Source organism: Numida meleagris, chromosome 6 (genome assembly GCF_002078875.1).
Source record: "Numida meleagris isolate 19003 breed g44 Domestic line chromosome 6, NumMel1.0, whole genome shotgun sequence".
NCBI lineage: Eukaryota > Metazoa > Chordata > Aves > Galliformes > Numididae > Numida > Numida meleagris.
Window position 1 is genome coordinate 14,329,952 of NC_034414.1, and position 27,702 is coordinate 14,357,653.

The window sequence follows — 27,702 nt, forward strand, 5'->3', positions numbered from 1 at the left end:
CAACGCGCACGCACACCCCTTTCTCCTCCCCCAAAATTAAATTCCTGAGCAACAGCAAAAGCTGATGTCAGTGCCTCGGCTCACATCGGGAAGCTCCGCGCAGGTCGGTGAGGTGCGGATTGTTACGGGGAGGACGCGCCGCGGTGCGGGTTCCTTGCGGACGTTTGGGTTTTCTGGGCACAGTATTGCGGTGTCACCCGTGGCTCCCAAGCGGGGTGCCCAGCCCTGCCCCGGGCACAAGTGACCTCCCATGATTTGGGGCATAAGGACACGGACTCCCTCCAGCAGTGATTGGCAACCCCAGGGAGATGCTGGGCGCTGTGCCTGCAGCCCGGGGCCGCGGTAACCTTGCGGGCAGCCCCAGGAGCGCTGTGCGAGGCTCACCGCATTGTCTGTGCCCGCGCTGTGTTGCGCAGGGCTCGGGCACGGCTGCAGAGAGCTTTGTGTTGGAAGGGCCGGGTGTGTGGTGCTCGCGGGTTTGGGCTCGGCGGCGCTGCGCAAGGCTCTGCAGGAGAGGTTGGTTGGGTTCGGGGCTGGTTCCCGGGTTGCCTTTGTGTTTGCTTGTGATGGTTCCCAAAGCAAAATGAGCTCTGCGCCAAGGAAACTCTCCTACCTACAGCTGGGTGCGTTTAGGGTTTCATGCTAAGATACCTCCAAGGGCTCTGCAGATGTATTCTCACCAGTTTTGATGGGCACAGCTGTGCTTCACCCCAGCAGGCTTTGAACCCCCCCCCCCATGGGTTTTTGTCCCTTCCTTGATGCAGGTAAGGGGTTGGGGGGGACCTGGAGCTAGTGTTGCAAGGTGGCCGAGCTCCCTGCATGGAGGTATGGCAGACACCATGTTTGTGTGCTGGGTGGTTTTGCTGGGGCCAGGCACCTTGCCAAGGAAGCCACCAAGGTGCTGTGTTTGGAGAGGTCGCTGCCTGAAGTCAGAAGCCCCCAGAACACTGGGTACGGCTCCTCACTGCACGCGTCCTGCAGGGGTTTGGCCCTGCAACCGTCTCCCAGAATACCCTCCCGGAGGAGGCTGCGGCTCAGTGGGATTCTGAAAATGGCTTCTCGCAGCACCCACTCCATCCCTACCCCTTCTCCTGCTCCAGCTGCATTAATCTACATAACCAAGATGAGGTGTGTTAAAGGTGCCTTCCCCTTCTGCTTGGCTCTGCTGCCCTTAGGTGCGCCTGCTCACCGGGATCAGAGGTTGGTCCCTGCTGCGTAGCATGATTGGAGCTGGGATCCGCAGCTCTGGCTGCACGCAGGTGCAGAGCACATTCGTGGTATCTGGGATGGGAGCAGGAAAAGGAGTGCTCCATGCTTGGCGGCCTTGATTTATGGTCTGGGCTTGTAGGGCATTGCCATCATCCTGAAACAGCCACAGCAAAGCAAACCTGCCGGGGAGCGTGGTGATAAAGAAAGGAACATTCAGGTGCTGGCTCCTGGGTGGACAGCAGGAAGGCTCAGCTGAGACCTGTAGGTGGTTCTGCCCTCTGCTATGGGTTCCATGACAGGGTTTAGGAGAACTGCCCGCAGAACCCTCAGGGCTGAGGGGCTCCTGTTCTCACCCCACTCTTCTCTGTTCTGCTCTGCAGGGGTGCTCCGCAGCCCTTCGATGCCATCAACCCACGGGGAACACTTGCAAGTGCTCCTCTGCATCTCGATGCCCTCTGGGTTTTAAAACCTGTTTTTCAAGCTTTCAATTTCTTTTCTGCAGGTACACCTGTCCTGCCCAGTGCGGGGTGGGAAGGAGGCACCTGATGTGATTACAGGCAGGCGTGGGGAAGGGAGGCGAGTGGCCTGGGATCACTCATCAGATAAGGGGCTAAATGAGTGCTCACAGTTTTCTCAAGCTTGCTTGGGGAAACCTGCGCATGCGTTGCAAGCAAGGTTAGAGCACAGCAAAGGAGTGCGCAGGCTGCAAAAATGGTGTCAGAGGCTGTCCTCAAACCAGGCAGAGCTCGCGGGGTGATGGTAGGAGGGGTGCTGTGCCTGGCTGTGGCCTGCTGGCTTTGCCTTTTCCTGTGTCACTTCCCTTGGGAATGATGCTCAGTGCCCTGCTGAGGTAGATGTGGCACTTAAGGATGTGGCTCAGTGGGCATGGTGGTGATGGGTCAGTGGCTGGACTTGATGATCTCAGAGGTCTTTTCCAATCTTAATGATTCTCTGGTTCTATGAATTGAGCTCTGGTCACAAGTGAGCACCTCGGTGACTCCATCTCCTCTTTATCAATGAAGTCATGGAAAAGTAAACAAGCTCTTATCTCTTCCAAGAGCTGGTTGTAGGCTTTCTACCCCTACCCTTGGGTCAGTGCCATCTGAGAGGCTCCTTTTGTTCTCAAACCTCTCTGCTTTGAGCAGGAAGAGAAGCCCCTACTGTAGGGTAAAACAGGGCTGTACTGGGGCCCTGCCCCATAGCCGTGCTATTTGATTCATCCTCTGAGAGCCTTCTAGACCCTACCAGACCAGGGAACCTGGGCAGGTGTGCAGCAGGTGGTCATCTGCTTTGCTTACAGCTTCTGTGGGTTGTAGTGCTGCTCAGGACCTCCAGTTTTCAGAAGTGACGCATGGTGCTTGTCCGAGTGGTGCCAGGAGAGGCATCTGATGCTCCTGAAGATAGGTGCAATTGGTAATGGGGGAGATTCTGAACTGCGCTGTATGAAGGTGAAATAAGTGATGCCCTTTGCTCTGGGGTTAGAAATCCTTCCTTGATTCCATCTTTTCTTCCCATTCTTCTTATGCCTGTTTCCTTTTTCTGTTGTGCATGGAAAGCCCAGCCCAGTGTGTGTGCACAACTTGTCTGCCTTTGTTGTACCTTATTTAATTTTTTAAATCAAACCTTCATGTTTCTTGGGACAGAGAGCTTGTGTTCAGGCTTTTCTCTGGAGAGCCTTGGGGTGCACTCCTTGCAGTTGGCAGAGGAGGTCCTCTGTGGGGTAAATTCTGGGGAGCCTCATTTCTGAGCCTGCTGACAACTGGGTATGGGTCTTTTAGTGCCCAGGACAAGGCGACCTGATCTAGTGTTGGAGTTGGCCCTGCACTGGGAGAGTGGATGGCCAGGTAAGCTGCTGAGGTCCCTAAATTACACTGTGGTTCTTCCATACCTGCATGCCATTTTGATTCTCCCGGGCTTTTGTAAAACTCTGGGGAGGGCTTTGGTGCTTGTCACCTGCTGCTGCTGTCCCTGCTGGAAAGCTGGGAAGGTGATCCTGCGGGACCGAGATGTGACACTTGGAATTGTTCTGTGGGATGTCAGGGGGACAAGTTGCCTCTTGTGCACCGGATGGAGATGACTGCTGTGGGGGGAAAAAAAGAAAAGGATGTGAATCTCTGACTGGGCAAAATCTCCCTAGACGCATCCTCTTGTAAAGCACTTGCTTTGTACCATTAAAAATAGATTGGTGCATTCTCTGCTTGCTTACTGAATGCTGATGCCTGTAATTCTGTGTCATCCTCACAATCTCTTCTGCTTTGAGCTTGACTGCCTCTTTGTCTGGCACCTGAGCAGGGTTCATTCAGCAGTAACCGATCCAGAGATAAGTGCGAGCTCTCGTGTGGTCCCACAGGGCTGGAGGAAAGGTGAGGAGCCCTGATCTGATGCCTCTTGGCTGCTCGGCCAGCAGCCCTAAAAGGGCATGGCTTGGTGTGTTTGTGGATGCTTAATGGTCAACACCAGTGATGAGTTAGACCTTCTGATATGGAAACTGTCTGGAGGATGTAGAAGCTCTGTGTATGTCACGATGTATAACTCATATTTTGAACAAGTTGCCCAGAGAGATGGTGGGGTCACCATCCTTGGAGGTGTTCAAGAAAAGGGTAGATGTGGTGCTGAGGGACAGATCAGTGGGCATGGTGGAGATGGGCTGGTGGTTGGACTAGATGATCTTAGTTGTCTTTTCCAGCCTCAATGACTTCATGTGTGGATAGAGGAAGAGATGCCAAGAACTTTGACCCCCCCATGTCACCTCAGATTGACCTGATAAAAATACCTGGCAGTGAATCATATTACACAGAGGAGGAGAGTAGGATAGGGATGCTGGTGTGGGCTTTGCCTGTCTTGGGTGCTTTTCCTAGATAAAGGAAATCCTTTGAAACTCATTGTTGGTGCTTTCTCATTGTGGCTGAGAAAAGAGGTAGAGCCCTGGCTGACACATGCTAATTCATCCCAAACTTGTAAGCAATTTAGCTATTGTGTGCATGCAGGAAACTTAGCAAGCCTTGAACTGGGTCAGAAAAGCCTTGAAAAGTGTATGAAGCCACTTTGATGGATGCGTAATCTCATGGAAAATTAGCTCTCTTTCATTTGAGTTGAATTTTAGCTTTCCTAAGAAGAGCCAGAGTTTCAGTGGGCATAGGGTGGCATCACTGGGCATTGGCCTACGCTGGCCAGAAAACTGTGTTGGAATCTACATCTGCACCTCAACTTACACTGGTTGAGTTCAGAAACTGTGTAAAACCTGCCAGAAGAAAGTCCTGTTATTGTTCTTCAGTGAGTCTGGGGGCCCTGGTTGCCATTTTCATACAGGGACTTGTGGTACAGGGTTGATGCCAGCAGGTTTGCATGGTGCTTGCTTCACCTCCTGGGCTTCCATCCTTGCCCTCACCCATGGCTGTCCCAGACGTATTTAATTTACCACTGTCGTTACACAGTGAAATGAGAATGTTTTTATCTGCCTCAAAGAACCACAGCTCAGCCCTGTACTTTCTTCTCCTTAGCATTGTAGATATCATGGGAGAATTGTCTGCAGGTCCTGGAAACCCTTTCTCCGGGAGACAAAAACTGCACCCAGCAGGTATTCATGGTGCCTGGTGTCTTAGGACAAGAGTTCAAGACCAGCCCTGCTGAAGTATCTAGCTGCATACCTTTCTGGTCTGCCTCTGTCTGGGCTTACTGCAAGAGGCAGATGCAATGCTGGAGATCCCAAGATAAGCCCATGGGATGGTCTCTGGGCTTGTCCAGTGGAAATGCAGCAAAGCTGGGGACATCAGGCAGATGGAAGCAGGGAATCGTCCTTTGAGTTCTGCTTCTCCTATGTATCATATGGGACGCGAGGTAATGGCTTTAAGTTGTGCCAGAGGACATTCCGGTTGGATATTAGGAAAAACTTCTCAGAAGGAGTGACGAGATATTGAACAGGTTGCTCAGGGAAGTGGTGGAGTCACCATCCCTGGAGGTGTTCGAGAATAGGGTAGATGTGACACTGAGGGACATGGTCTAGAGAGGTCACAGGCATGGGCTGATGGTTGAACTTAATGGTTTTAGTAGTCTTTCCAACTTCCATGTCCTCTTCTTTACACCCTATTGTGGTGTGTGCTGGGCTGCTCAAAGGAGATGCTTTCAGCTCTAAGACACAAACCTGGCTGTCTCTCAGCTTGAAAGGAGGAGGATGGAAATGGAATAGCTTTGGTATTAGAAAGCAGCATCCATGGGAGCTCCATCTGCAGTGTGGGCAAAGGCAGAAATTAAATGGCTGGCTAGTCATGGATAACCTTTGGTCTTGTCTTTTGTAGGCTTTAAAGGAAAGCTTGTGTTTATACTACAGGGGAAAACCATATAAACCATCTTAAAAGTACAAGTCTAAGAAGAGGAGATAGTGGCTGTGTCACCTAGATTCCAGCAGTAAAGTCTGCCATTCTTCCCTGTTGGTTTTCCCTGACCCAACAGCACTCAAATCTCCAGAAATTGTTCTGGGAGGACCCAGTTCGCATCCTCTAAGTATGATACTGTCAGGCTGGGAGGTGATTGCATTTGCAGCTACAGCCCACAAAGCATTGCTGGCATAACCCATGTTCTGGACCGCTCCCATGGTGGGCACAGCTGGAATGCAAGCTCCTGTTTCTCAGCAACATCCTCCAGTTGATACCTCCCTCTGCCATCCTCCGGTGCTGGGGGCTGCCACTTCCCAAAGCCCTATCTGCATGGAGAGTTGTGCAGGGGCTCTTGTACTGGGAGAAAGGCACCCACCACCTGTGAGAAGCAGTGAATGGGGAAGTGAGGTGAGCAACAATGGGGTAGTGTGAGATTGCTCTGACATGGGGAAGCCTCTGTGAGTCTCAGAGGGTGAGAACAGGGCAGTGGTCACAGAGGGGCAGCACAGTGATGCTGTCTCATCTTCACCTCCTGGAAATCACAAAATGTCTCTCCTCCCCATCCTTTACCTTCACTGGGGAAAGGCAGATGGGCAACCTTTATGTCTGAGCTAGTGAATATGGTTAGTGATGGTTTTTAACCTCATTTTAAGGAGGAGAAGGCAAAAACATATATTTTTTTTCCATCCTGGCAGGGGAATCTTTTGTGCTCAATTCTTAAGGGATGTCGAGCAGCTGCTAAATGATTGGCAGCACTTCCAGTGTGGCTACTGCAGGCACCTATGGCTTTGTCCCAGTACTACCGTGGGGATCATTCATGCTCCAAATTCTCCTCTCCCGGAGAAAGCTTGCATCTCTCACCGGGAGATGCTATGCCATTCACAGTGCTGGGAGAATAAAGGGGGATCAGTAGATGGGCTGAGCTGCAAAGCAGATGTGATGGAGCAAGGAGAGGTATCCTGGAGCTTCTTAATAGCCCGTCTTGCCCCTGGCCGTTGGCTGGGCTGGAGGCAGCAAGTCGAGCATCCTGCGGGATGTGAGCTGAAGGCACTGCGGTAGCATCGCCTCGGGCCAGAGACGCAGCCGTTGCCTGGCAGCTGCGAGTTTCCAGGGAAACCAGAGGTGCTAACTTGTTAATGAGCCCCACGTCCCTGATTGCTGCCGCAAAATAATAATAATTAGTAATAGGGCCATGTTTTAGGAATCCCTCAAACAGCAGGAGCCTTCCGAGGGGAGTTCGCTAAGTGCCGGAGCACTTGAAAGAAAAGAGGGGATGGGGAAGGAGGAAGGGCGGAGAGCTTGGCAAAAGTGCCAGGTTTTACATCTTGATCCATGTCTGGAGAGCTGGGAACCAATAGGGTCCTGCCAGTGGTCCTGGGTGGTAAGCCTGGGGCTGGTGGCAGTTCTTCAGGAACGGCTGCTTTTGGGGGTCACCCAGGGATGGCAAGCAGGCATTTCTCTGTGGTGGCAGCCCTGTGGGCATGCTCGTGGATCCCCAGGCTCACTTATGGGATGGAAATGTGTTTGAGAATGGTTTGGGTTGGAAGGAAATTGAAGATCATTTAGCTCCAACCCCCTGCTGCGGGCAGGGACATCTCCCACTAGACCAGGTTGCTCAAAGCCCCATCCAACCTGGCCTTGAACCTACAGCTTCTCTGAAGGTTGATGGGGTCAGAGCTGCCAGTCCCTGCAGTATTATTGTTTCCTTAGCTCTGTGCTCAGGCATGTGTGGGTGCTTCTTCCAGCACCACTGTAGCCAGATTTGACCCTTCCTTCAGCTTCATCTCTGCACAGCCTAGCTCGTGAGTCAGTTTGTAGCACCTCCACATTCTCCACCAGCAGCCAGTCATACCCTGTTTCTGCTCTTCAGCTTCTTCATTTTGTGAGTTCGTTTCTTTTGCTAGAAGCAGATTTTGGAGGCTCAGCACAGATCTCCAGAAGTCTTTTGCAGATGATGAGTAGCAGTGCACCTGAGGTCCTTTGCTCTGTGTCCTTTGCAGACTGGGAGGCTGTTTTGCTGGAAGTATTCCTCCCTATCTTCTGCATCTTAGTCTCTTCTGTCTGCATTTATTTTGAATGGAAATGAGGAAACAATGGTAGAAAGAATTGGAACAGGGCTAGGAGAAAAGGGAAGCTTGGAGGAATAAGAAGCTGGCCTGCCCACGGCAGCGAGGGGAGCAGCTGCTGATCTGGGTCATGGGTGGAGGGAAGGTAGGGATCTCCAGAACACAACCACAGGTGGATATGCCAGTTAGTGAGGTTTATGACTGCTGCAGGGATGTGCTGGCCTTCCTGTTAACATCTCCAAGAGAAACCAGACCTGTGCCCTTCCTGTAGCCACATATTTCTATTGGGGCCTTGTGCAAGATGAGGAATTGAGGAAGTGGCCTCCACCTCGGTGACTGTTGAGCCAGTGCAGGGGTGTATTCCCATGGTCCTTCCTGCCACAGGGACAGACCTGGGTCAGGGTGTGTTTGGGGTTTTCTTCTAGCTGGCCAGAAGAGGGTCAGAGCCAGGGAGACTCCCAGCAAGCAGGTGTCTTAATGCCTGTGCATTAAGTCCTCTGCCCATCTTTCCATCCCTCAGCTGCAGCATGGCCCCTCCTGCTTTGCTGTCCCCATTCAGTTAAGCCGTGTGTCCATCTCCTCATTACAGGCACTCCAGGGAGAGGTGGGATTAAAGGATTATGGTAATGTTCTTCAGGAACACTCGAGAAGATTAAGATGGCTTTAATAAACTGATAAGAGAGGGACACAGCTACGTTTCTGAAACCCTAATTTAGGCCCCAGGTTAACCTTTTCCCCTTGTGCTGGAGGCTGGTTTCCAGTCAGCATGGTGAAGGAGCAGGTCTCTTACTTCAGCAGTGCTCCTCCATGGCCACATTCCTTCACTTTTCTTTGGCATTTGCATTTTGGTTGACCAAGAAAAGGGCACTATGCAAATTCAGAAGGACCCAGCTCCTCCTGGGCCTTGAGTCTACCAGTGAGGTTATGGCTGCTTAAGACTGTGCTCAGTTGGTATTTCCCTCCCTGGGCAAGGCTCCAGGATTGAGGAGTGGAATGGGCCAACCTTGTGCTCCCTCTTTCCACCTCTCCTGGGTGGAGCTGGGCACAGGACCTGGCTCATTTGAGTCGCCTCTATCTGCCACCGGGTCTGACTGGCAGCACTGGTGCAGACGGATGTTTGTCCAGTTGTTCTGCAGGAGGGTGTTTATTAGCGCAGAGGGAAAACTCCTCTTGTGTCTTCTCTGACTTCATCCACGCAAGCTCTTGGTCATCTGTCAGCACTTCATGCATGGAAAGCCTCTCTCCAAGCGAAAGAAATCAGGGATCTTCTGTCCTTCCCAGACCCCCCATAGTTCACCCTTGTTCGTTATCTGGGGAGCAGATACCCTGTTATCTCTGGAGATACTGTACAACATGTCCAATGCATTGGATCACTCCTTCCTCTCACTTCAGCCTTTCATTCTTATCCCTCTGCCTCAGCATTATCCCCATCTTTTTTGTCTGTCGCCTTCCTCTGCTCCCTTTTATTTCTTGGATGTAATTGGAGGAGCCAAGAAGAATTTGCAGCCGGCTGTCCTGATGGGGAAGGGAAGCAGAAAGCGATTTGGGGAGTGGGGTGTGAAAGAAGGACGAGGGGGGGGGGGAAGCTGGCTAATTTGCATCCTTTCTGAGTGCCCCAGCTCTATAGCCAAGGTACAGCAGGGGGTCTTCTGGCAAGGCGGCAGCGACGTAATGAGGTGTGTCATATCCCAGCAGGGGCCGGCCTCGCTCCCTCTCACACCCCCTAATTAGAACTGTTTCAATTTTTAAGCCCCCCTGGAGGAGTGCTGTGGGGAGGGGGAACTGTGAGCTGCCTGCTGTGGGGCCAGGGACAGAGATGCCATAATGCCACGGGGCTGCAAAATGCTTTGTGCCAGGAGGGGCTACTGCTATTGCAGCTTTTAGAGGATTTTTCTTTTTTTTCCTCTCTAAGTTGAATGAACGTGTTAGTAGCATGTATGTGTGCAGGGACATCTACCCCCTGCTTTGGAGAGCATGTCTGTTAGCCCAGGGAAATAGGAGGGCTGCTAATGCTGAGATTGGAGAGCTGTATATTCTGAAACCACTATCCTCATGTTCTGCACCTGTATGTACTTTTCCTTCAAGCTGGCTGCGTCCTCCAGGTTTGGTGATAGGTAGGAGAGGTCCCTGAATTGGAAGGGGCTCTTAAAGGCCATCTGGTCCAACTCCCCTGCAGTGAACAGGGACACCTACACTACATCAGGTGCTCAGAGCCCTGTCCAGCCTGACCTTAAACATGTCCACAGCTGAGGAATCTACCACCTCTCTGGGCAACGTGTTCCAGTGCTCAGTGTCCTACCTGAGCATCTTTTCTTGGGTGCCCTTACACCACAAGGGCTTGTGGTGTGGGAGTTCCCACAAACTGCTGCTTGCTCTGAGCAGGGTGACTCATAAGCCTCCTGTAGTCCATAGACTAAATCCTGGCCCTGCAAAAGTCAATGGAAGTCTTTACGCTGGCCTTTTCAGGCATGGTAGTCATAGTCTTCTTAATTCAGATGCATTAAAGCCTCCATGCAACAGCTTGTGAGTTCTCTCTAAAACGCTTTCTGGAAGAAACAAGAAGAGCTTGGTAATAGCCCTGATTATTTTCTGAATGGCTGTGGCAGCATTAAAACTTAATGCCATTAAAACAGACCTGCAATGACGTATGCCATTAAAACCCAAGAAGACTCCCTGGCCGGATCGCTCTTGTTGACCCCATGAGCTGCTCTTGGAGCAAGCTCAACCCTCCTTGGCTGCTAAGATGGAGCCTTGTATCTCCCATGGTGCATGAAGCCACTTTTAAAGCCTGTACAAGACAGGTGCCAAAAAGCCACAAAAAGAACTTTCTTAGAAAGTGTGAACTTCTCCTTGTCCCGCTCTTCTGAAGGCCTCTCCCCAAGGCCAGGGCCTAGGCCTAGGGTAAGCACCATGTTAAGATGAGAGGGAATGGCCTTCAACTTGAGCCATGGAAGTTTCAGGTTAAATATTAGGAAAAAGTTCTCAGACTGTTGAGGCACTGGCACAGGCTGCCCAGGGAGACGGAGTCACTGTCCCTGGAGGTGTTCAAGAACCGTGGGGGTATGGCACTGAGGGACATGATTCAGTGGGCATGGTGGGGATGGGTCAGTGATTGGACTTGGTGACCATAGAGGTCTCTTCCAGTCTTAATGATTCTATGATTCTGTCATTCTCTTCTCTGTTGTCCTGCCACCTGACCGGTGCATCTCTGCTCTCCTCTCTCCCCAGATACAGCACCATGAGTAGGCAGCTCGGGCGCTAGCAGTGTGAGGAGCCCAGCACGGTGCTGCTCCACTCACACCTTGCCTCACTGCTCATCCCCGTGGGGAGACGGGTGCTGGCAGCCCGCCCTGCCCTTCCACCCCGCTCGCCCTAGAGCGGACGGGCCCGTTATGGCTGGAGACAGACTCCCACGCAAAGTGATGGATCCGAAGAAGCTTGCCAGCCTCCTGCGGAATGGAGCAGAGGGTACCCTGGTCATTGATAGCCGCTCCTTTGTGGAGTATAACTCCTGGCATGTCCTCAGCTCTGTCAACATCTGCTGCTCTAAGCTGGTCAAGAGGCGGCTCCAGCAGGACAAGGTCTCCATCACAGAGCTCATCCAGCCCACCTCCAAGATGAAGGTACGGGGATATGGGATGCCTCTTTGTCAGGCTGGGGATGTGTATGCCTGCAAAGTCATTGCCTGCGGGGGCAATGTTGTGCAACCTGCACCCTATCCTGCACCCTGTTTCCTGCCCTCTCCTCTTTGGCACGACCTCCCTTCTGAGAGCTGGAAGACCAGTGGCCACAGGATTGTCCTGGGGGACTTGATTATTGCCCCACTCCAGTGACATGCCCTCCCCAGGCCAGTCTAACAGGTATGTCAGCCTCAGGAATTGCCCTATGCTGGCAAACAAGCCCCAAAGCCTTCCTGGAGCTGTAAGCTTAATCCCTTGCTAAAAACTCTTTCCCTCCCCTCTGTCATCTCTAACTCCATTCAGGGACATGTAATCCTCCTCCCTTGTGACGCCAGGAACTCTTATCCGGTGTCATGGCATATTATCTCTCCCGGGCTCCTCTCTCTATCTCTCCCTGTTAAATAATAGAGGTGGCTCTGAGCCATGGCTGCCAGCCGAAATAGCGCCGGGTGCCCCCGCGGTGGCCCAGGCATGGTCCTGCCCTCCACGAGATGCTGCCATCAGTGAGGCAGTGGAGGGCGCCTTGTCCCCTTTACACCCCGGGGTCTGGTTACCTCATCTACTCAGCATCCCTGGAGTGGCAAATCCCCACTGCAGCACAGCTTTGGCTGGGGACCCCTGCCCCTCCTTTCTGGGTTGATGCTGCCCCATGCCAGCCCACTCCCCACCACCGTGCTCCTGCTTTTCACGTTCCCCAGCTCCCCCCTGCTCGTAATTTTATGGCAAAGTGAGGGTAATTCAGGCGATTAATCAAATGCTGGGCCCAGCTGGAGCCATCTGCGGCGTGTCCCCCCCCCCCGCTACCCCGCGAAGCCACCGCCATCCGTATTGGCTGCCGGTGACATCACCCTGCCAGGATCAAGGAGTAGGAAGGGGGGCTCTGGGGGGGCAGGCAGCCTTGCTCCAAGCTGCTTCAGTGATGCTGCAGGCTGGGTGCTTTGGAGGGGATTGCAGAGAATGATTCCTGAACGGCTTGAGCCGTTTGCAAATCCCCGGGGGAATAAAGCAGGAATAATCAGTTTTCACAAGCTGGGAGCCAATGCGGTGCGGCTGCCCTCCTCCTGGCGAGGGTCACCTCTGCAGTGGCCGCTGTCACGTGGAGCGGCAGCAGCAAAAGCGCTGTGACTTTGTGGGGGAGGAGGAAGAGGAGGATGGGGAGGGGGTGCACAAAGAGTTAACGTCAGCTGATGCCATTCTGCCTGCAAAGCTGCAGCTCAGCAGATGCAGAGATGCCGCAGCAGGCGGCAGTGGCTCCCAAAGGATGCTCCTGCACCAGCATGGGTGGCTCTTGTCCTGGCTCTGTCCTGCCAAGGATTGTCCCCAACTTTCACTGTCATCCTAGGGCTGCTAGTGTCCCTATGGAAAGAGCAACCACCTCCTCCTCACTTTTGCATCTTTATGCAGCTGTCCATCCTTTCACAGGGATGTGGTTCCGAACCCCATCTGGGTGGGGACAGGGAGGGACAGGGGCATGGCTGGTGCTGGGAGCAGATGGCAGGAAGGGTGACATCAGTGGTGCGATTGTCCGGCCCCATTATTCCTCCTGATGGGCCTCCCACCCTCCTCCCGTTTCCTGTTCCAGGCCAGGGCTGCCAAGACAAAGGCAGCTGGGAGCACAACCGTGTGCCCAAAAGGATGGGGTGCTGCTGAAAGCCCAGCTCAGCACGCTCCTCCTTTGCTTGCACAACCCCAAATATCCCAGCCCTGACAGGCATTGGTCCCCTTTTGCACATTGCCTGGTTGGGCAGCACAGTTTTCTATCCGATGTGACAGAGGGTGCTGCTCTCAGCTCTTCGGGATGCTCTGGTTTGGAGCAGTGCTGCAGGATAACAGCAAGCGCAAGTCTTGGGAAAAGGCCACTTGCTGTGGGAGAAGAAATGGAGAAAATCAATATCCCTTTGTCCTTTCATTGCAATATCCTATCACCTGCCCTGGAAGAGGGGACGTAGCTGAGCCACCTCTCCCCAAGCCCTGACGTGTTCTGCATTCTCATTATACGCACGTATTCTCCCCAGGAGCTGCGTGGCCGGAGCAGAGATGCTGACCTGCACGGCTGCCCACAGTCCGGGCTAAGAAACTGCAGCAGTTAACCATTTCCCAGCAAATTACTTTTATATTTTATTTTATTCCAAGGAATTCCAATTATTACAACAATAGTCTTCCTTGGCACAAAAATGCGCTACCTGTGCTGGTTTTGTTTTTGAACCCAATGCCAACTGGAATCATTCAGCTCCTCAGTGCCATTTCAGGGAATGAAAAAAAAAAAAAGGGTTGTGGGAAATTCCTTCTTGGGGGTTTGTTTTGATTTATGGAGGGAAATGCTGAGAAATTCACTTCTTTAAGATCTCCTTGGAAAGTCTTCCCGCATCTCGACCTGTTCTCTCTTTTTGAAACGCAGCTGTCTCTGAGTACGGCTGTAGCAGCAGTTTGAGGCATGACAGCAGTCTACTAGGGCTGTGGAGACATGTATTTATTTACTGGAGGAGCCCGGCCCTGGAAGCAGCTGCTTTGCTCTAGGGAAAGCCGGGGCTTATTTCTGAGCCCTGTGCCCGGCTGCTTGTTATGTTTATGGAAGTGGTGTTATTTCAGTGGAGTGATTCACTGTGTTTTGAAACAATATGTGACTGAGATGTCTGGAGTAATTGGGATAATAAGAATGCCTCGCTCTTATCTTAGCCCAGATCACCTGGAGGGCTCAGACTGCTCTGCACAGCAGACAAGTACCATTTGGAGGTATGAAACCACCCAGTGCCCAGAACAAAATGAGGAGATACATGTGGGAGATACTTCCAGAGGAGGGGATGGGCTCCCCAGGAATGCCAAGTGGGTTCCCCAAGGATGATGCTCCTTCAAGGGGGGGCAGATACCTGAGAGACTTGGTGGGACCATAGCATCTGTGGTAGGAAATGGTTGGTGGTTGGAGTCAGTGATGATGGTTGGACTCAGTGATAGTTGGACTTGGTGAGGGTTGGATTTGATGATCTTGAAGGCCTTTTCCATCCTAGGTGATTCTAGGGTTGTTTCCATCCGAGCCATGGGACTGGAAATGCCAGCACTGCCATGTGTGATGTGTCATGAATCCTTCCTATGCAATGCGTGTTTTTCTTCAAGCCAGGCTTTCCCCTCTGCCCATTTCCGCAGCCCTTGCCCCACCATGCTGGGTATTTGTTTCTGTAGCCGGGCCATGCAAGGCCAGTGCTTGTTTGGCATTTACATCAAGTGAAACCTTATAACTTTAATAAGATGTAAACCGTGTCACACGTATCTGCCGTTGCTCAGCAACCCTGCAGTAATGGCCAAAACAAAGCCTCCCCGTGCGGAGGGAACACTAAATCCTATTGTGGGACAATTCTGCTCGGCCAAAGCTGTTATCTCCCCTGCTGCCCCCCGTGGCCATCCTGGCTGGGGTGTAAGCCCCTGCCCAGTCCCATCCTTGCTTCACTTTTTGGGGATATACATTTGTGGTGCCTCAGGCTGGGTTTTCAGGACAGCATACTGTGGAGGAGGGCAAAAAAAGCCATGAAGAATGTCAATGGCACTTCCAGAAGTGGCCACTGACTTTACTGATGTTACACAATTTTCAATGTCTTATTTTAGAATTCCCCATCCTTTCCTCTTCTCTCTCCTCCTTCTGCTTCCTTTTCTTTCCTCCCTTCATCCTGCTGATCCCCATGGCCAAATTTGCTTCCCAGTGCCCCGCTGATTTCCAAGGGCTATTCTCAGCCCTACGGTGAGTGGTACGCTTGGTAAAATCCATGTGCACTGCAGTTTTATTGGGATGTAACTCCTGTTTCAGGGCAGGGGAGAAATTGTGATGTCAAAGCAGCCCAGCTGCTGCTTCATTGTAGCTTGAGGGCTGAATCTGCTTTGGGAAGATGTCTGCACACGTCAGGGTGCTGCAGAAACCTTGCCAAGGGATTGGGGAATTGATTTTGAGCATTGTGTTTGTGGTTGTGCTAATATCCATAGCAACTCAAAGGTGGTGAGACAGGGCAAGCAAGTGATGGAGCGAAAGGAGGGGTATGTTTATGAGTGCTGCCCGGCTCAAGGAGTCTCCTAATGAGGTCCTGATCCTTACTGAAGAGATATGCACGGGGAGGGTTGTGCTGATCACCTGGATGGGATGCCCCAGCTCCAACCCCCTTGTTTCTCTGGGAGCTCAGCAGGGCATCACATCAGAAAGGCTTCCTGTGCACAGAGGGGAATGGCTGGGTGTTTTGGCTGGTGTTGGTGCTGGAGTACTCATTTACATCTGTGGGGCAGACACAGCTGTGTGGTACCCAAACCATCATGGTTGTGCTCCCTCTGCAGAACACCGTGTGCAGAAGTGAGTCCTGAGCTTCTCTAATGCCAGTTTTTTGCTGTTCCCCACAGGTGGAGGCAGAGGAGCACCAGGATGTGGTGGTCTATGACCAGAGCACACGGGATGTGACCGGCTTGGCTGCTGACAGCTTCCTCTCCATCCTCCTGGGCAAGCTGGACAGCTGTTTCCACAGTGTCTCAATCCTCACAGGTAGGAGTGGAGCTACTCAAGGGCAGCAGCAGTGATGATGATGGTGGTGATGATGGGTGATGGTGGTGCTGTTGGCACCAGTGGCATCATAGGATGATGGACCTCTTGGTGAAGCTCTGTGTTACCTTTTCACTTGGTGCTTATGCGGTTATTGCGGATTTATGGTGCTGTGGCCATACAGCACCTATGATGAGGATGTCACCTTGAAGGGAAAGTTGAAACTGCCTCTAATTCTGGTGGCTGGGGGACTGCCTGGCTGGCTGCTTCCAACCCAAACCATTCTATGATTGTATACTTGGGATAGGTGCTAGTGAACCAGAGTTGTGATGGGGAGAGCAGAGAAATAATGGGAATAAAGCACCCAAGTATGGTAGTTTGAGGATTTCAAAGGCAAGCAAAGACTATGACATCACACTAAAGATGATTTGTGTGGTGCCGTACTGAGGCTATGGCCCGAGGTTTTAATGGCATACCCAAGGGCACAACTTGGTACACAATACCAAAATGGAGAATGCAGATTTGGCCACCTCCTGGAGGGAGTCTGCCTCATCACCAGGACAAGTCAGGAAGGAACCTTTGTTGCAGACCTAAGAAAAGGCCATGCTCTGGTCCCTTGTAAGGATGATGTCACTCACTGACACCCAGCCCATGCAAGCAAGTAAGCATCCCTGGTTTTGACAGCCATCTCTATCCTCCCTTGCTGTGGCACCAAAGACTCCCATGCTGATTTGTGTCTGCCTGCACTAGGTGTGAGATGAAGTTTAAGACCCCCAATTAAAACCCGTTTACAGGCTTCTCAGACCTTCCCTTCCGCCCTGCCTTCCCCCTGCTGAAGTCCTCAAAGAGCTGTGCTGCCAACTGGTAATTGCTGAGGTTTTGGCAAAGCCTCTGCTGCTCCCTGTGCTGCAGCATGGCAAGCCACACAGCCTGGAGCCTGCTAATGGGGAATGCAGGCCGCTAATGCATGGAAAAAAATAAAATAAAATAAAGGAACTGAAATGTAGCACACTGGGTCATGGCTGCTGAGTTTTATATGGAAATCATGACTCAAAAACACTGCTGAAAGCATCCAGAGGGAGGCTGGGCGCGCTTTCTGACACACGCAGTTTCCTCCTTGCTGTAATGTGGGCAGCGGGAGGGATATTTTTGACCCAGGTCTGTGGTGCCTGGGAGGTCTGAGGGGGATGTATGTGAGGCCAGAGCCTGACCCCTTGCCAGGCCTGGGGCAGGGCCCTCCCCGCCTTGCAGGTGGGTGTGCATCCCGCTGAGGTGTTTGGTTCTGTCCTGATCTTGCCCTCATCCATGTGGCATCCCCACGCCTTGGTCCAAGGAGATGGGGGAGCACAAAGAGACCTCACCCCAGCCCGGGAACCTCATCCTGCTCAAAGCCATCCTGGTGCCACCCTTTATTCCTGTCCCATCTGTGGCAGTGGGCACGCACTGAAATTTGGAGAAACCAAGAGACTTGCTAAAAGGTGCAGGGAACTGAATCCTAGGCATCCCCAAACCAGTGTGCCTGCCCTAAGCAGCCCCAAAACTAAGCCATTTGAGATCCCCAGCTTGAACTGTCTGCAGCAGGGACAGGACCTGGGAGTCCCACCTGGATTGCTTTAGGCTCATTGCTTTTCATTTGTTTCAGTGTCCCAAAAATTCATACTTGGTCCTTGTGGTTCATCATGTTTGAATGAATCTGCCTCAGAGCAGTTGGTGGAGGCTGGGGCAAAGCCCCAGGAACCGAGATGGTAGGAGTGAGGGCAGGGGCTCCTCAAGGGTTAACAGCCCCAGAGCAGCAATTCCAGCAGGGCTCAGAAGGAGGAATCTGAGTCAATTATTCCCGGTCTTGGAAATCATCATCATCTCTTCTTTCTCCACCCCCATCCCCCCCACTTTTTTTTTTTTTTTTAATTGTGTAAGTATAAATAGTGCTGCTTGCTGCCCTCCATCCGTGGGAGCAGAAAGCCTGTTGATTTATATGGTTTTCCTGACATCACATGAAGTGGTGGAAAACTGAATGGAGCCAACATTTTTCCTGCATTACGTAATGCCCCCTCCCTCCCTCCAGCCCAGCTTTGCTATTCCTGCAGGAGCCTGACTGTTCTTTAACCTTTGTTTATTTCAGCACAAACCCTTGCTTTTTTTTCTTTGCTTTTTTTTTTTCGCTTTTTTTTTTTCCTTTGCAAACTCCCGCTTTGTTTTTATTAGCAGCCATTATCTGTTTATGAAGCGGCAGCAGTCTGGCTCCATCGGTTGCTGATGGCTCCGGCAACGGCAGCTCTCGTGCTGGAGCCCAGCCAGCGCCGCGGTGCTGAGCGGCTGGGTGCTGAGCGTCACCGCTCCTCTGAATGGAAGCAAACAAAGCCGAATCTCCCTGACCTCCTCCACAGCTCAGTAAAGCGGTGGGCGAGGGGTTGGGATGCTCCTCCAGATGATGCTTGCACAAAGCAGGGTTCTGGTTCCCCAAAGGAGATAGCATTCGACTTCTCTAGGGGCGTTCCAGTGTTTCTCTGGTACCAGTACGGAGCGAGTAGGATGCTGGTGGAGAGCCCTCAGCTTTATCTTTGCAATATCTCACCGACCTGTAACTGGCCCCTCGCTTGCTGAGCTCTGGTCATGAGCTTTTCATCTGGCTCCGCAGCGCGTGTGAGATCATCTTCGGCCCCCTGCCCCCTCTCCGTTTGTACCAATTCTTCAAGGAATGTTTAAATTTTCCAGTCCTGTTCTTTCTAAATTTGGAGCGTCTGTTTACTCCCAGGATTTGGAAAGAATGTAACAGTATCATCAGGGAGAAATCCCTCCCAGGCCTCTCCATCCTCCTCTCACCAGGCTTCTCGGCCCTGCTGGTCCTGGCCCAGGTCTTCCCCAGCCTGGTGGTGCCATGGTCAGGAACAGCAGTGACATTTGGTTTCAACCCTTGGTCTTCCCCACTGAAGGTGTTGGGCTTTTTTGAGGAACCTCTCCAGTGGAGTACAAAGCTTGGGCGCGTCCTATTTTTGCCCAAGGCTGTGGAGATGGCTCACTTGGGACAAGCAGTGGGTGCAGTTATGGGGAATTTCGGTGTTTGGCAGATAGTGGAGCTGGGAATATGATGAGATGAAATGAGATTTGTATTGGAAGCTTCATCTTCTTGGTGAGGTCTCTCCTCTTCTTAAGGGGTGATTGTTGCCCTCCCAAAGGAGCTGAGAAGCAGAGAGGAGGAAAGGCTCTCTCTCATCATCATCACTAAAGTGTAGTGATGGCTGCAGAGTTGTAACTATCCAATGGTCTTGATCTGGAGGGAGCTGGTCTCATTCACAAGCCCAGAACAATTACTGAGGAGGTTTGAGAAAGGGGGGATTTCATATAAATCTACCAAAGCCAGGTGACTTAAGAGCAGATGAAACATACAGTGGGGAAAACAAAAACTACAACAAAAAACAAACAAACAACAACAACAAAAAAAAAAAACAAAAAAAAAAACGGGGGGGAATTTACATTGCAAATCTGATCTGAGCTACCCAGCACCAACCGGGCCCAGCACTGGCTGAAACAAGGGCCTGGGGGAAGATAAAAAAGAAAAGAAAAAGCAGTTTTTCAGAGGTGTGGGGTTAGGGTTTTGGTTTTGTTTTGGGTTGTTTTGTTTTGTTTTGTTTTTTTGCTACACTGGGACAGTCCTAAAAGGAGCTTGAAAAATATTGCCCAAAACCTGAGGGAGAAAATAGCCCAAGCACCCGTATTTTTGGGTTTAGCTCAGAAGATGAAAGGTGGCAAAGGCAGCTCTCTTTATTCTGTGCTTGCTGGTGGGTTTGGTTCCCACAGAGCTTCTGCCAGGCACGTGGGTCTGAGGATGCTTGTGGAGGCCAAATGTGAGGGCTGGCTCAGGAACCCTTTGATTGTGAGGTCTGAGAGCTTTTGTGGGCTCACTGAGTGAATCCAGCAGATAGATTCACAAGTGTTTGCCTCTAATGTTCATCTAAAATCCACTCCTGTGAAGAAACAAAAGAGGACAAATGGACAAGCGTACCAAATGTCCTGGAGGTAACTACACCCTGCTTTCCTTAGGAACTTAGTGGTGGTGCACAGGAGGGTACCTGCAGTGATTCTCCTCTTTTATCTTTATATGCCAGATGTTCAGAGGGATGGATGCAGAGTATGGACTATGTGGGACCACAGGGCACTGCAGTGCTGGCTGCCTTTGGGATGCTGCTTCAATCCCATCACAGTAGGTACTGGTGTCAGGCCCAGGCACCGAGTCCAGAGGGGTGAGGTGGACCCTTCTCACCCCACCACCAGGGCCAGGAGATGCCTGCAAGGGTTTGAGCTCCCATGGGACCATCGACCACATCCCTGGGAGAGGTTAAGCCAGGTCACGTATGTGTGAGCTGATTGTATTCCAGACCTATGCTCTAAACCTCCCTGTTTAGCAGCACTGTCGTCAGACAACTTGTTTTCCCGATTCTATAATTACTCCATGAAGCTTCCCTTCCCCCTCCCGGCTGCGTTTTCAACAAATGGACCCAGAAAAGGCGAGCAAAATGGGGCAGGGGGAGGAGACGGGGCTACAGAGGAGCAGCCCACCGGTTGCGGAGACTTCAGAAGTCATCATGTAGTTTCATTTCTCATTTCTGGAAAGCTGCAGGGAGGAAAGAAACTTCCCCAGCAGGAGATTGCAATGGGCAGGAACCCATGCCCAGTTATGATTTCCTTCCTTCTGAGAAACTTGCCTCCCCTTTTCCTGAGGCCTTGGCCTCCCACATGCAAAGGTCAGTGATCGTGGTTCTTACCAGGTCCTGGCGCTGGGTGGGGAGAGGAAATGCTGGCTGTGGCCCAGAGGAGCATGGGCAGGAAGGAGTAGGGAGTAGGGCTCTACCTGGGGAAAGATGTCCACAGGTCCACTGCCTGGACCTGGTGGAGGAAGGAGTCTGCTGCATTCCTGCATTTATATGAGAGTAGGAGGTGCATGGGTCAACATCCCGCCTCTGCCCCTGAGCAGAAAACTGAGTCCAAATGCATCCTGTAATAACTCGTGCCTGGGGCTCTTGCAAGCCTGAGTGGGTTCGAACTCACTGGCAACCAGAGGAGAGCAAGGGAAGGTGGGTGCATGCTTGTGGTCTGCTGCGGGGGCAGGTTGATGATGGCACTCCCAACTTCACCACCTGCTTACTATTGCCCCTCTGCATGGTCTGGTGATGACTTTCACCCCAGAAAAGTTTCAAATGCCCTGAAAGTGTTCAAGAAATGTATAGATATGGCACTGAGGGACGGTTCAGTGGGCATGACGGTGACAGGTAATGGTTGGATTTGATGATCTTAGTGGAGTCTTCTCCAGCCTTAATGATTCTATGGTTCTGTGAAATGCACTGGGTCACAGGCAATCTGCCCACCAGTGGGGAGATGCCAATGGAACTGATGATGGAGCTGGCAATGGTACAGCAGTGGTGGAGGCATCTCCATCACCGGCAGCTGTTCATGTTGCCCACCAGCATCTCGTGTGCCTTTTTCCTGGTAGGTAGTGGAGTCACCATTCCTGGAGGTATTCAAGAAACATGGAGATGTTCCTCAGTGCCACATGGTCCATGGGCAAGATGGGGATGAGCTGATGGTTGGACTAGATGATCTTAGTGGTCTTGTCCAACCTTAATGATTCTGTTCTACTCTAGTCTGCACCTTCTATTGCAAGGGTGGGGGTGGCAAATGTGGGGCACCTTGAGCATAACGGGGAGCCACTGCAGGAGCTGCTCACCAACCGTTGCTTTTGGGAGAATGTGGCTTCTCACTCTTCCAGCCTCGCTGGAGCATGCTTTGAATTTTCTCCAACCTCTGCCCCACATCTGATAATCATCAAGCCATATTTGTTACAACAACAAGGCTCATTAGGAGGCAGGCTCCGCTCGGGTGGGAAGGGGGGAGGGGAGAGCACTTAGTTAATGCCGATGACCTCATCTCATGTGATGTCATTCAAAGGAAAAACACTGAAGTCACTCGCATATGGCTCAGCCTGGGGTTTTTCAGCCTGTAAAGCTCTAGATTTTCAAAGGCACAATGCATGCCCCCTCCCCCCCCCCTCCGCCTCCTCCACTTACTATAATCCTGAATGATTTTCTGGAGGCCTGGGCTCAGACCAATAAACTTGCAACAAGCAGCGTGGAGACATATTAAGGAGTCCCACAGGTGGGAAAGGGGGGAGGTAAATAATTCTCTCCCCTAGGACAAATGGAAAGCAGAATGTGTACCAGCCCCCAATTGCCTCAGAAGTCCTCATGCGGAGAAAAGAGCCCATTGGGTCTGGGGAGGACTGTTCCTTAATGCCACCTCTTGCTGTGCTTTTAGAGGCATCTCCTCCAACTCGTGGTCTTGCTCCTCCAGGACCATGCAGGTAGCTCTGGGGTGAGCCAAGAGCAGTCCATCACAGATGCCTTTCCCCTCCTGCTGTTTGAGACCACTCTGGAATGGGCATCCCTCATGGCTGATGTGCTTAGGGGTAGGGGCTGAGGATGGAGGAGGAAGAAGAACTGGCAGCCAGGTCCCCGGCTCTGCCATGCAGCGGTTTCCTGCTATACACCAAAGGATAATTGTATCTTTCTGCCTAAGTTTCCCCTTGGAATGGAGGTGGTGATATTTCCCTTCCCTGTGTTTGGGTTCAGAGCTACTCATCCCATGGACGTACATTGTTCCTGTGGCATGGGGAAGGGGTATGGCCATGGGGTGCCCACCAGCAGGGAGCAGGGATGAGAGTGGGGGCACAGCCATTGGCACATGCCCATTTCCTTCTGGGCGCTTCCTCCTTCCAACCCCCTGTCCCCAAATTAACCCAGCAGGACTAAACCCAGCGGGATGCACATGTCCTCCCGCAGCAGCTGCAGGGGGGGAGCAAGCCTGCATCCTGCAAGGAGGGCGGGAGGGAAAAGAGCTGTTGTGCCTTTAAGCAGCGAGCAAAGCATATGTCAGGCGCGCAGCCCCTGAGTTATCCTGCGTGTCTGTGTGCTGAGTAAGGAATGTGGTTGCATGCCTGACCCGTTAGCTATGAGCCGCCGTGGTGGATGGATCAGCGGGGCTGCTGCTCATGTGCTGAGCTCATTCAGGCTGGAGCGGGAGCTGCACGCGCAGGCAGCCAGCGGAGCGCAGGCAGGGGAAGGGGCAAAGCTGGCCCCCCCCCAGCCCATCTCCCCTCTTTTTCGCTTTCTCTGAAAGCTGGCGCAGGGGGAGGCTCTGGGGGCTGCTGCTTTGGCGAAGCGGCGTAGGGTTTTTTCAGCCCGCCAGCTGTTGTTTTGTTAGGGCGAGAGGTGCTCCCGCGAGCTGCAGCTCGGCTGCCTGGATGCCTGTGGACGTGATGCTCGCTCCCTCCGAGGACCAGTTCTGGACAGACGTGCATGAGGGGCAGATGAAGCTGAAAATAAGGGTGCGGAGGATGAAGGAGAGCAGGGACATGCGAGGTTTGTCAGGCGGCCGGCTCCTTGCCTCGCGATGCGGACGGAGAGGGCGGTGGGAGGCAGCCTAGCCCCAGCTCTACGTGGGGATGGAGATGGGGAGTGCAGCGTGATACAAAGAGAGCGGGCAGCGGTGAGACAGAGGCGATGAGGAGCGAGAGCACTCAATGGGCAGAAGCCATTTGGGAGGTGGCAGGATGCGAGCAGGCGATGCGCGGATGAGGGGTCCATCCCTCGGGTTTCCCCTGCGGTCCCTGAGGATGCCGCATCCCTGATGAAGGGGAGCAGTGCGGGGCTGAGGGTGAGTGGGGGCAGAGGGGTGTGCAGGGAGCGATGGATGGAGCGGCACTGCGGCTGCCGGCGGAGCCATTTCGCTTCACTCACACTGCTGCTGCGTGCCCAGCTGTGGGTTGGTTGCTTTCAGCAAGGGTTCGGCAGCGTATTGCTGTGCCAGGTGAAGGACGGGCAGAGGAGGAAGATATTAACTGGAGCAGCTTAAAAATCTGCCTAGCCTGGGATGACCTAGATTGCCAAACGGTTGAATCAAGAAACTTCCCCCTCCATCACCACTTAAAATGGGAGCCTGCTAAAAGTGCTTGACAGGTTTTTGTGGCACGAACCGCATAACCCAGCAATGGTGTCATTAGTAATAAGTCAGTCCTGGAAATGACACATTTTCCTTTACATAGAACGAGTAAGGTCGGTCCAAGGCAGCACAGTCACTGGAGGGAAATGAAGCCCAGCAGCTCTGGGAGCATGTCCGTGTTTGTGTGGGTGGAGGGCTTCCTTTCTGTTGCTTTTCTTTTTTTTTTAAGGAAGTTCTCAGCTCATGCAGTAGGAGTGATGGGGTGGGGGTCCGGGACTGATCCCCAAGGTCACCCCAAAGCTGCTGGGGGTGATGCTAGGGGAAATAGGGAATTCACATGAATCAGGAACAGGGCTGATTCATCAGCTTTCTCACTGTGTGCGCTTGGAAAATAAAAGGAGCCAGCAGTGGGGGTGATGAAATGTAGAGCTGAATGAAGGGAGGATGAAAGCAGAGCCTGGGCTGGGGAAAGCACAGGGGCTGGGCAGGAGGGAGGACGGCAGTGCAATGTGTGATGGGTGAGCAGAAGACAGCTCCTCCATTGCACAGAGATGGGTGAAAGCAGGAGCTGAACAGGGCCCATGTGCACGGCTGGCTGTGGTAGATCTAGGGGGACAGTGCAGGACTGGGCTTAGCAATGATGAGTGCAGAAAGCATGCTTTGCAGTGGCAAGCAGTACAGCAGGGAGGCAGCTCATCCATTGCTGCAGCCAGGAGATGGCAGCTGGCCAGGACGCAGAGCAGTGGGAATTCACCCAGTGAGACAGCGCTGGGCACCACTGCTGTGGGAAACAACAAGGGGATAGCAGGGGGAAAACTCAGCCACTGGCACCAGGAAGCCCTGAGGAAGCCGGGAGCCTCCCCGCGTGCAGTGAGTAAGGGTGACAGTACAGCATTGCATCACAGCGCCCGGCTCAGCTCCCACCCAGCACAAGCAGCAGGGAGCCGGCGCTTTGCAAGGAGGGATTTTCCCAGCGGCTTGGAGGATGACGCGCGCCGTGCCTGGCCTCTCTGCCACCCTTCCTTCCATTCAAACTGCCACTGAGGCAAGGCCCTTGTAATGCCCCCAGCTCTTGCCAAAATCTCCCAGAATCCCATTTTGGAGGCTGCTCGGCTGCACCCCAGCCCAGTGCTGCTGAGACGTATGCTGGCGCGTGTGTCTGCTGCCCCTTGCCACGTGCCACCCTGGCAGTGGCTGACAGAACCGCAGGCATCTTAATGAGAGCCGGGCAGAGCCTCTCTCAGCCTCCTCTTGGGAGGTTTGGGGGGGGGTAGGGGTCTCCAGCACAGCATGGCAGCATCCCTACACTTACTGGGCTGTTAGCCGGTGGGCACTGGGGCTGTGCCTGACTGCTGCAAAAGCTCTGGCACCTGTTCAGAAATCCCCAGCAGCTTATTTTTGTTTGCTATAGGTACAGTGAGGGTTGGCTGTAAAGCACCTCTTTAACACCTGCTGTGGCTCTCCTGCCTGCTCCTGATCTGGGGGCTTGCAGCTCTGGCCACCTGCTTCCATCCTCCTGAATGCTGCAGAATGGTGGCACGGTGCAGGGATGCGTCACTTCTTCTTCACCATCTCCTTCTGGGCAGGCTGTTCTGTTTTTACCAGAGTTGGGGACACCTTCTGGGGCTCAAAAATGTATGAAGTGTTTCTGGTGTCCACACCATGAGCTGCATTTCCAAATATTGGTGATAGGCAGACAGTTGGACTGGATGATCTTAGAGGTCTTTTCCAACCTTGGTGATTCTATGATAAAGTGACAATGGAGAGGTCCCCGCTGCTTCTCTCACCCTCTGGTCTTATCCACGTCCCTGGCACCAGCACGGGAGCTCTTTGTTCCCAACAAATCCACTTGGAAGCTCTTTGATGTACAGCAGGGAGAGCCTGTTGAAGATGAAGGTGGAAGTGGGATAGTGGTGAGGGACTTCTCCCCTCCTCTGCTGGCCACCAGATACCACACCATCCCCAAGGCCATGCAGAAGAGCTGCAGGTGACACTGCCCAGGATTATTTCTCTGGGGGTATTGCTGAATGAGCCCCTGACATTTAGGGGTTGTTTTCACCCCCCAGCTCTCCCCTGGTGTTGCCTTATGGCTTCCTTCTTTGCTAGCAGCTCCTCACCTAGGAGAGCTATGGCTTACTCCAGGCTAGGGGAAGAAGACCCTTAAGCACCTATGTGGATAGGACTCCTTCCTGAGCCTAATTCTCAGTGTACCCAGATAAAGGAAGACCACTGGGCTCCACTGTTCTCTCTGAACAAAAGCAAGGCTGCGTGGCCTGGGGTGCAGAGGGGAAAGCCCAGGTATCGGTGGGAGCACTGCCAGGGACACTCACCGCCTTTAGGATTGTTTGGAAGAGCTGCTTTGCTTTCTAAAAATGCAAGGCATGCTGGAGCAGCCAGCACAGGCGGGGTGAGTGCTGCTGCGGAATTGGACCGGCGGTGGGTACCCATCTCTAGGGTTTCCCCCGAGCAGCTGTGAGCAGGGTGGAGAACGTGGGGGAAATGAGGACAGGAGGGGTGGAAGCGTGGCTGGAGGAGATTTGGTTGGGGCTAACAAGTGGCCTGTGCCCCCACTGCTGCTTCCCATACAGAGGAGGCCAAGAGGGAGAAGGCAACGCCAGCGTGTCCCAGCCTGCTGTAGCGATGATGTCACTCCATGCTCGTCGCTTTTGAAGAGGGATTTGAAGCTGGAGGCAGCCTCAGGCGGCTCTTGATGGGTATGAGTGAGAGTGAGAGGCTGGGGAACAGAGCACTACTCTTTCATGCTGTTCGTGTGCCCCACTCCCCATGAACACACTGGGTTTCTCTGGAAACCCCCCATGTCATTGTGCACAAGTCAAATCTGTCCCATTACACCCTACATACTTGCAGAAGGCACACTTCCCTCACTATGCAAACCCTTCTCCTCCAGCTTCTCCCCACGTGTGTCTGTAGCTTGAGCAGGGCAGCGGCACGTGTGCAGGGTGCTGATTTACGCTCCTTGGCAATGGGGATGTGGCACTGGGGTAAGTGGTAACCAGAGCTGGGCTGCACCTGTGCTAGGCCTCCTTCTTTTGCTCTGATTTAATGTCCCAGTTGAGAGGTGATGTCATTTCAGAGGGAGCCAGGGAAGAGGAAGTGCTAGAGAAGAAGATAAGGTGCTTTAACTCTTTGCCTCCTGACTCAGCCAAGTTTTAAAGCTGAGCCTTGTGTTAGCCACCAGCCAGGGAGGCATAATAGAGAACAGGAGGGTTGACTGGAGGACGTCTTCTGGGGCTGATGCAGGAGCTGCTCCCCTGGAGGAGGCTGTAACTTACAAGATGCAAGGAAATGGTGATGGAGGATGGTGTGAGCGTGATTTCATGCCCTGCTCTGATTTCCAGGAGTTTGCTTCAGGATAATCAGCAGAACTGCTACAAAGTCCTGGAGAAGGTATACTGAGCGTGCCAAGTCAGCCCTGTTTCTGAGAGGAGAGGCTGAATGAAGCGGTCATTAGTAAGGGCTTGTTAAAAGGACTTATTCCACTGCAGAGATAGGCAGTAGTGTTGAATCCTGTGGTGTTGGATCCAAAGACAGGGACTTCCAAAAGGATCTCATGGAATTACACAGGTCCCAGTCAAACCCCAAAGTATTCACTGCCCTTTGGGTGATGTGAAGCTGCATCTGCCCATTTTTATGATTGGGAAGACCTCTGGGAATGCTCGTTGGGCTAATATAACCCAAGGTGCCCTCTCTTGCAAAGAAGTATTGCCTGGGTGTCTTCTGCTGGAGGGGAATGAGGTTGGGCCACCATCTCACTCTACCCTAGAGAACAGGCTCACTGTGCAAGAGGAGTCATCATAGTCTTCCAGTGTTGGCAAAGAAGTGTTCCGTGTTTCCTTTTCCACATTCTGTAT

The 27,702-nt window shown here is 52.7% G+C and overlaps 1 protein-coding gene across 4 annotated transcripts in view; it reads left to right on the plus strand.

The window, feature by feature from the left end:
* The window catches only part of DUSP8 (dual specificity phosphatase 8), a 33,710-nt gene that overhangs the window by 772 nt on the left and 5,236 nt on the right, over positions 1-27,702 (plus strand). Inside the window, exons 1-3 of one of the 4 annotated variants that reach the window (XM_021402586.1) lie at positions 29-103; positions 10,877-11,271; positions 15,703-15,841. In XM_021402586.1, the coding sequence (XP_021258261.1) occupies positions 11,041-11,271; positions 15,703-15,841 (370 nt within the window). In that variant the 5' untranslated portion in view covers positions 29-103; positions 10,877-11,040. Of the gene's footprint in view, positions 1-28; positions 113-10,876; positions 11,272-15,702; positions 15,842-22,111; positions 23,251-27,702 lie in introns of those variants that run through there. The other 3 variants (XM_021402587.1, XM_021402585.1, XM_021402588.1) reach the window with 3 other exon arrangements.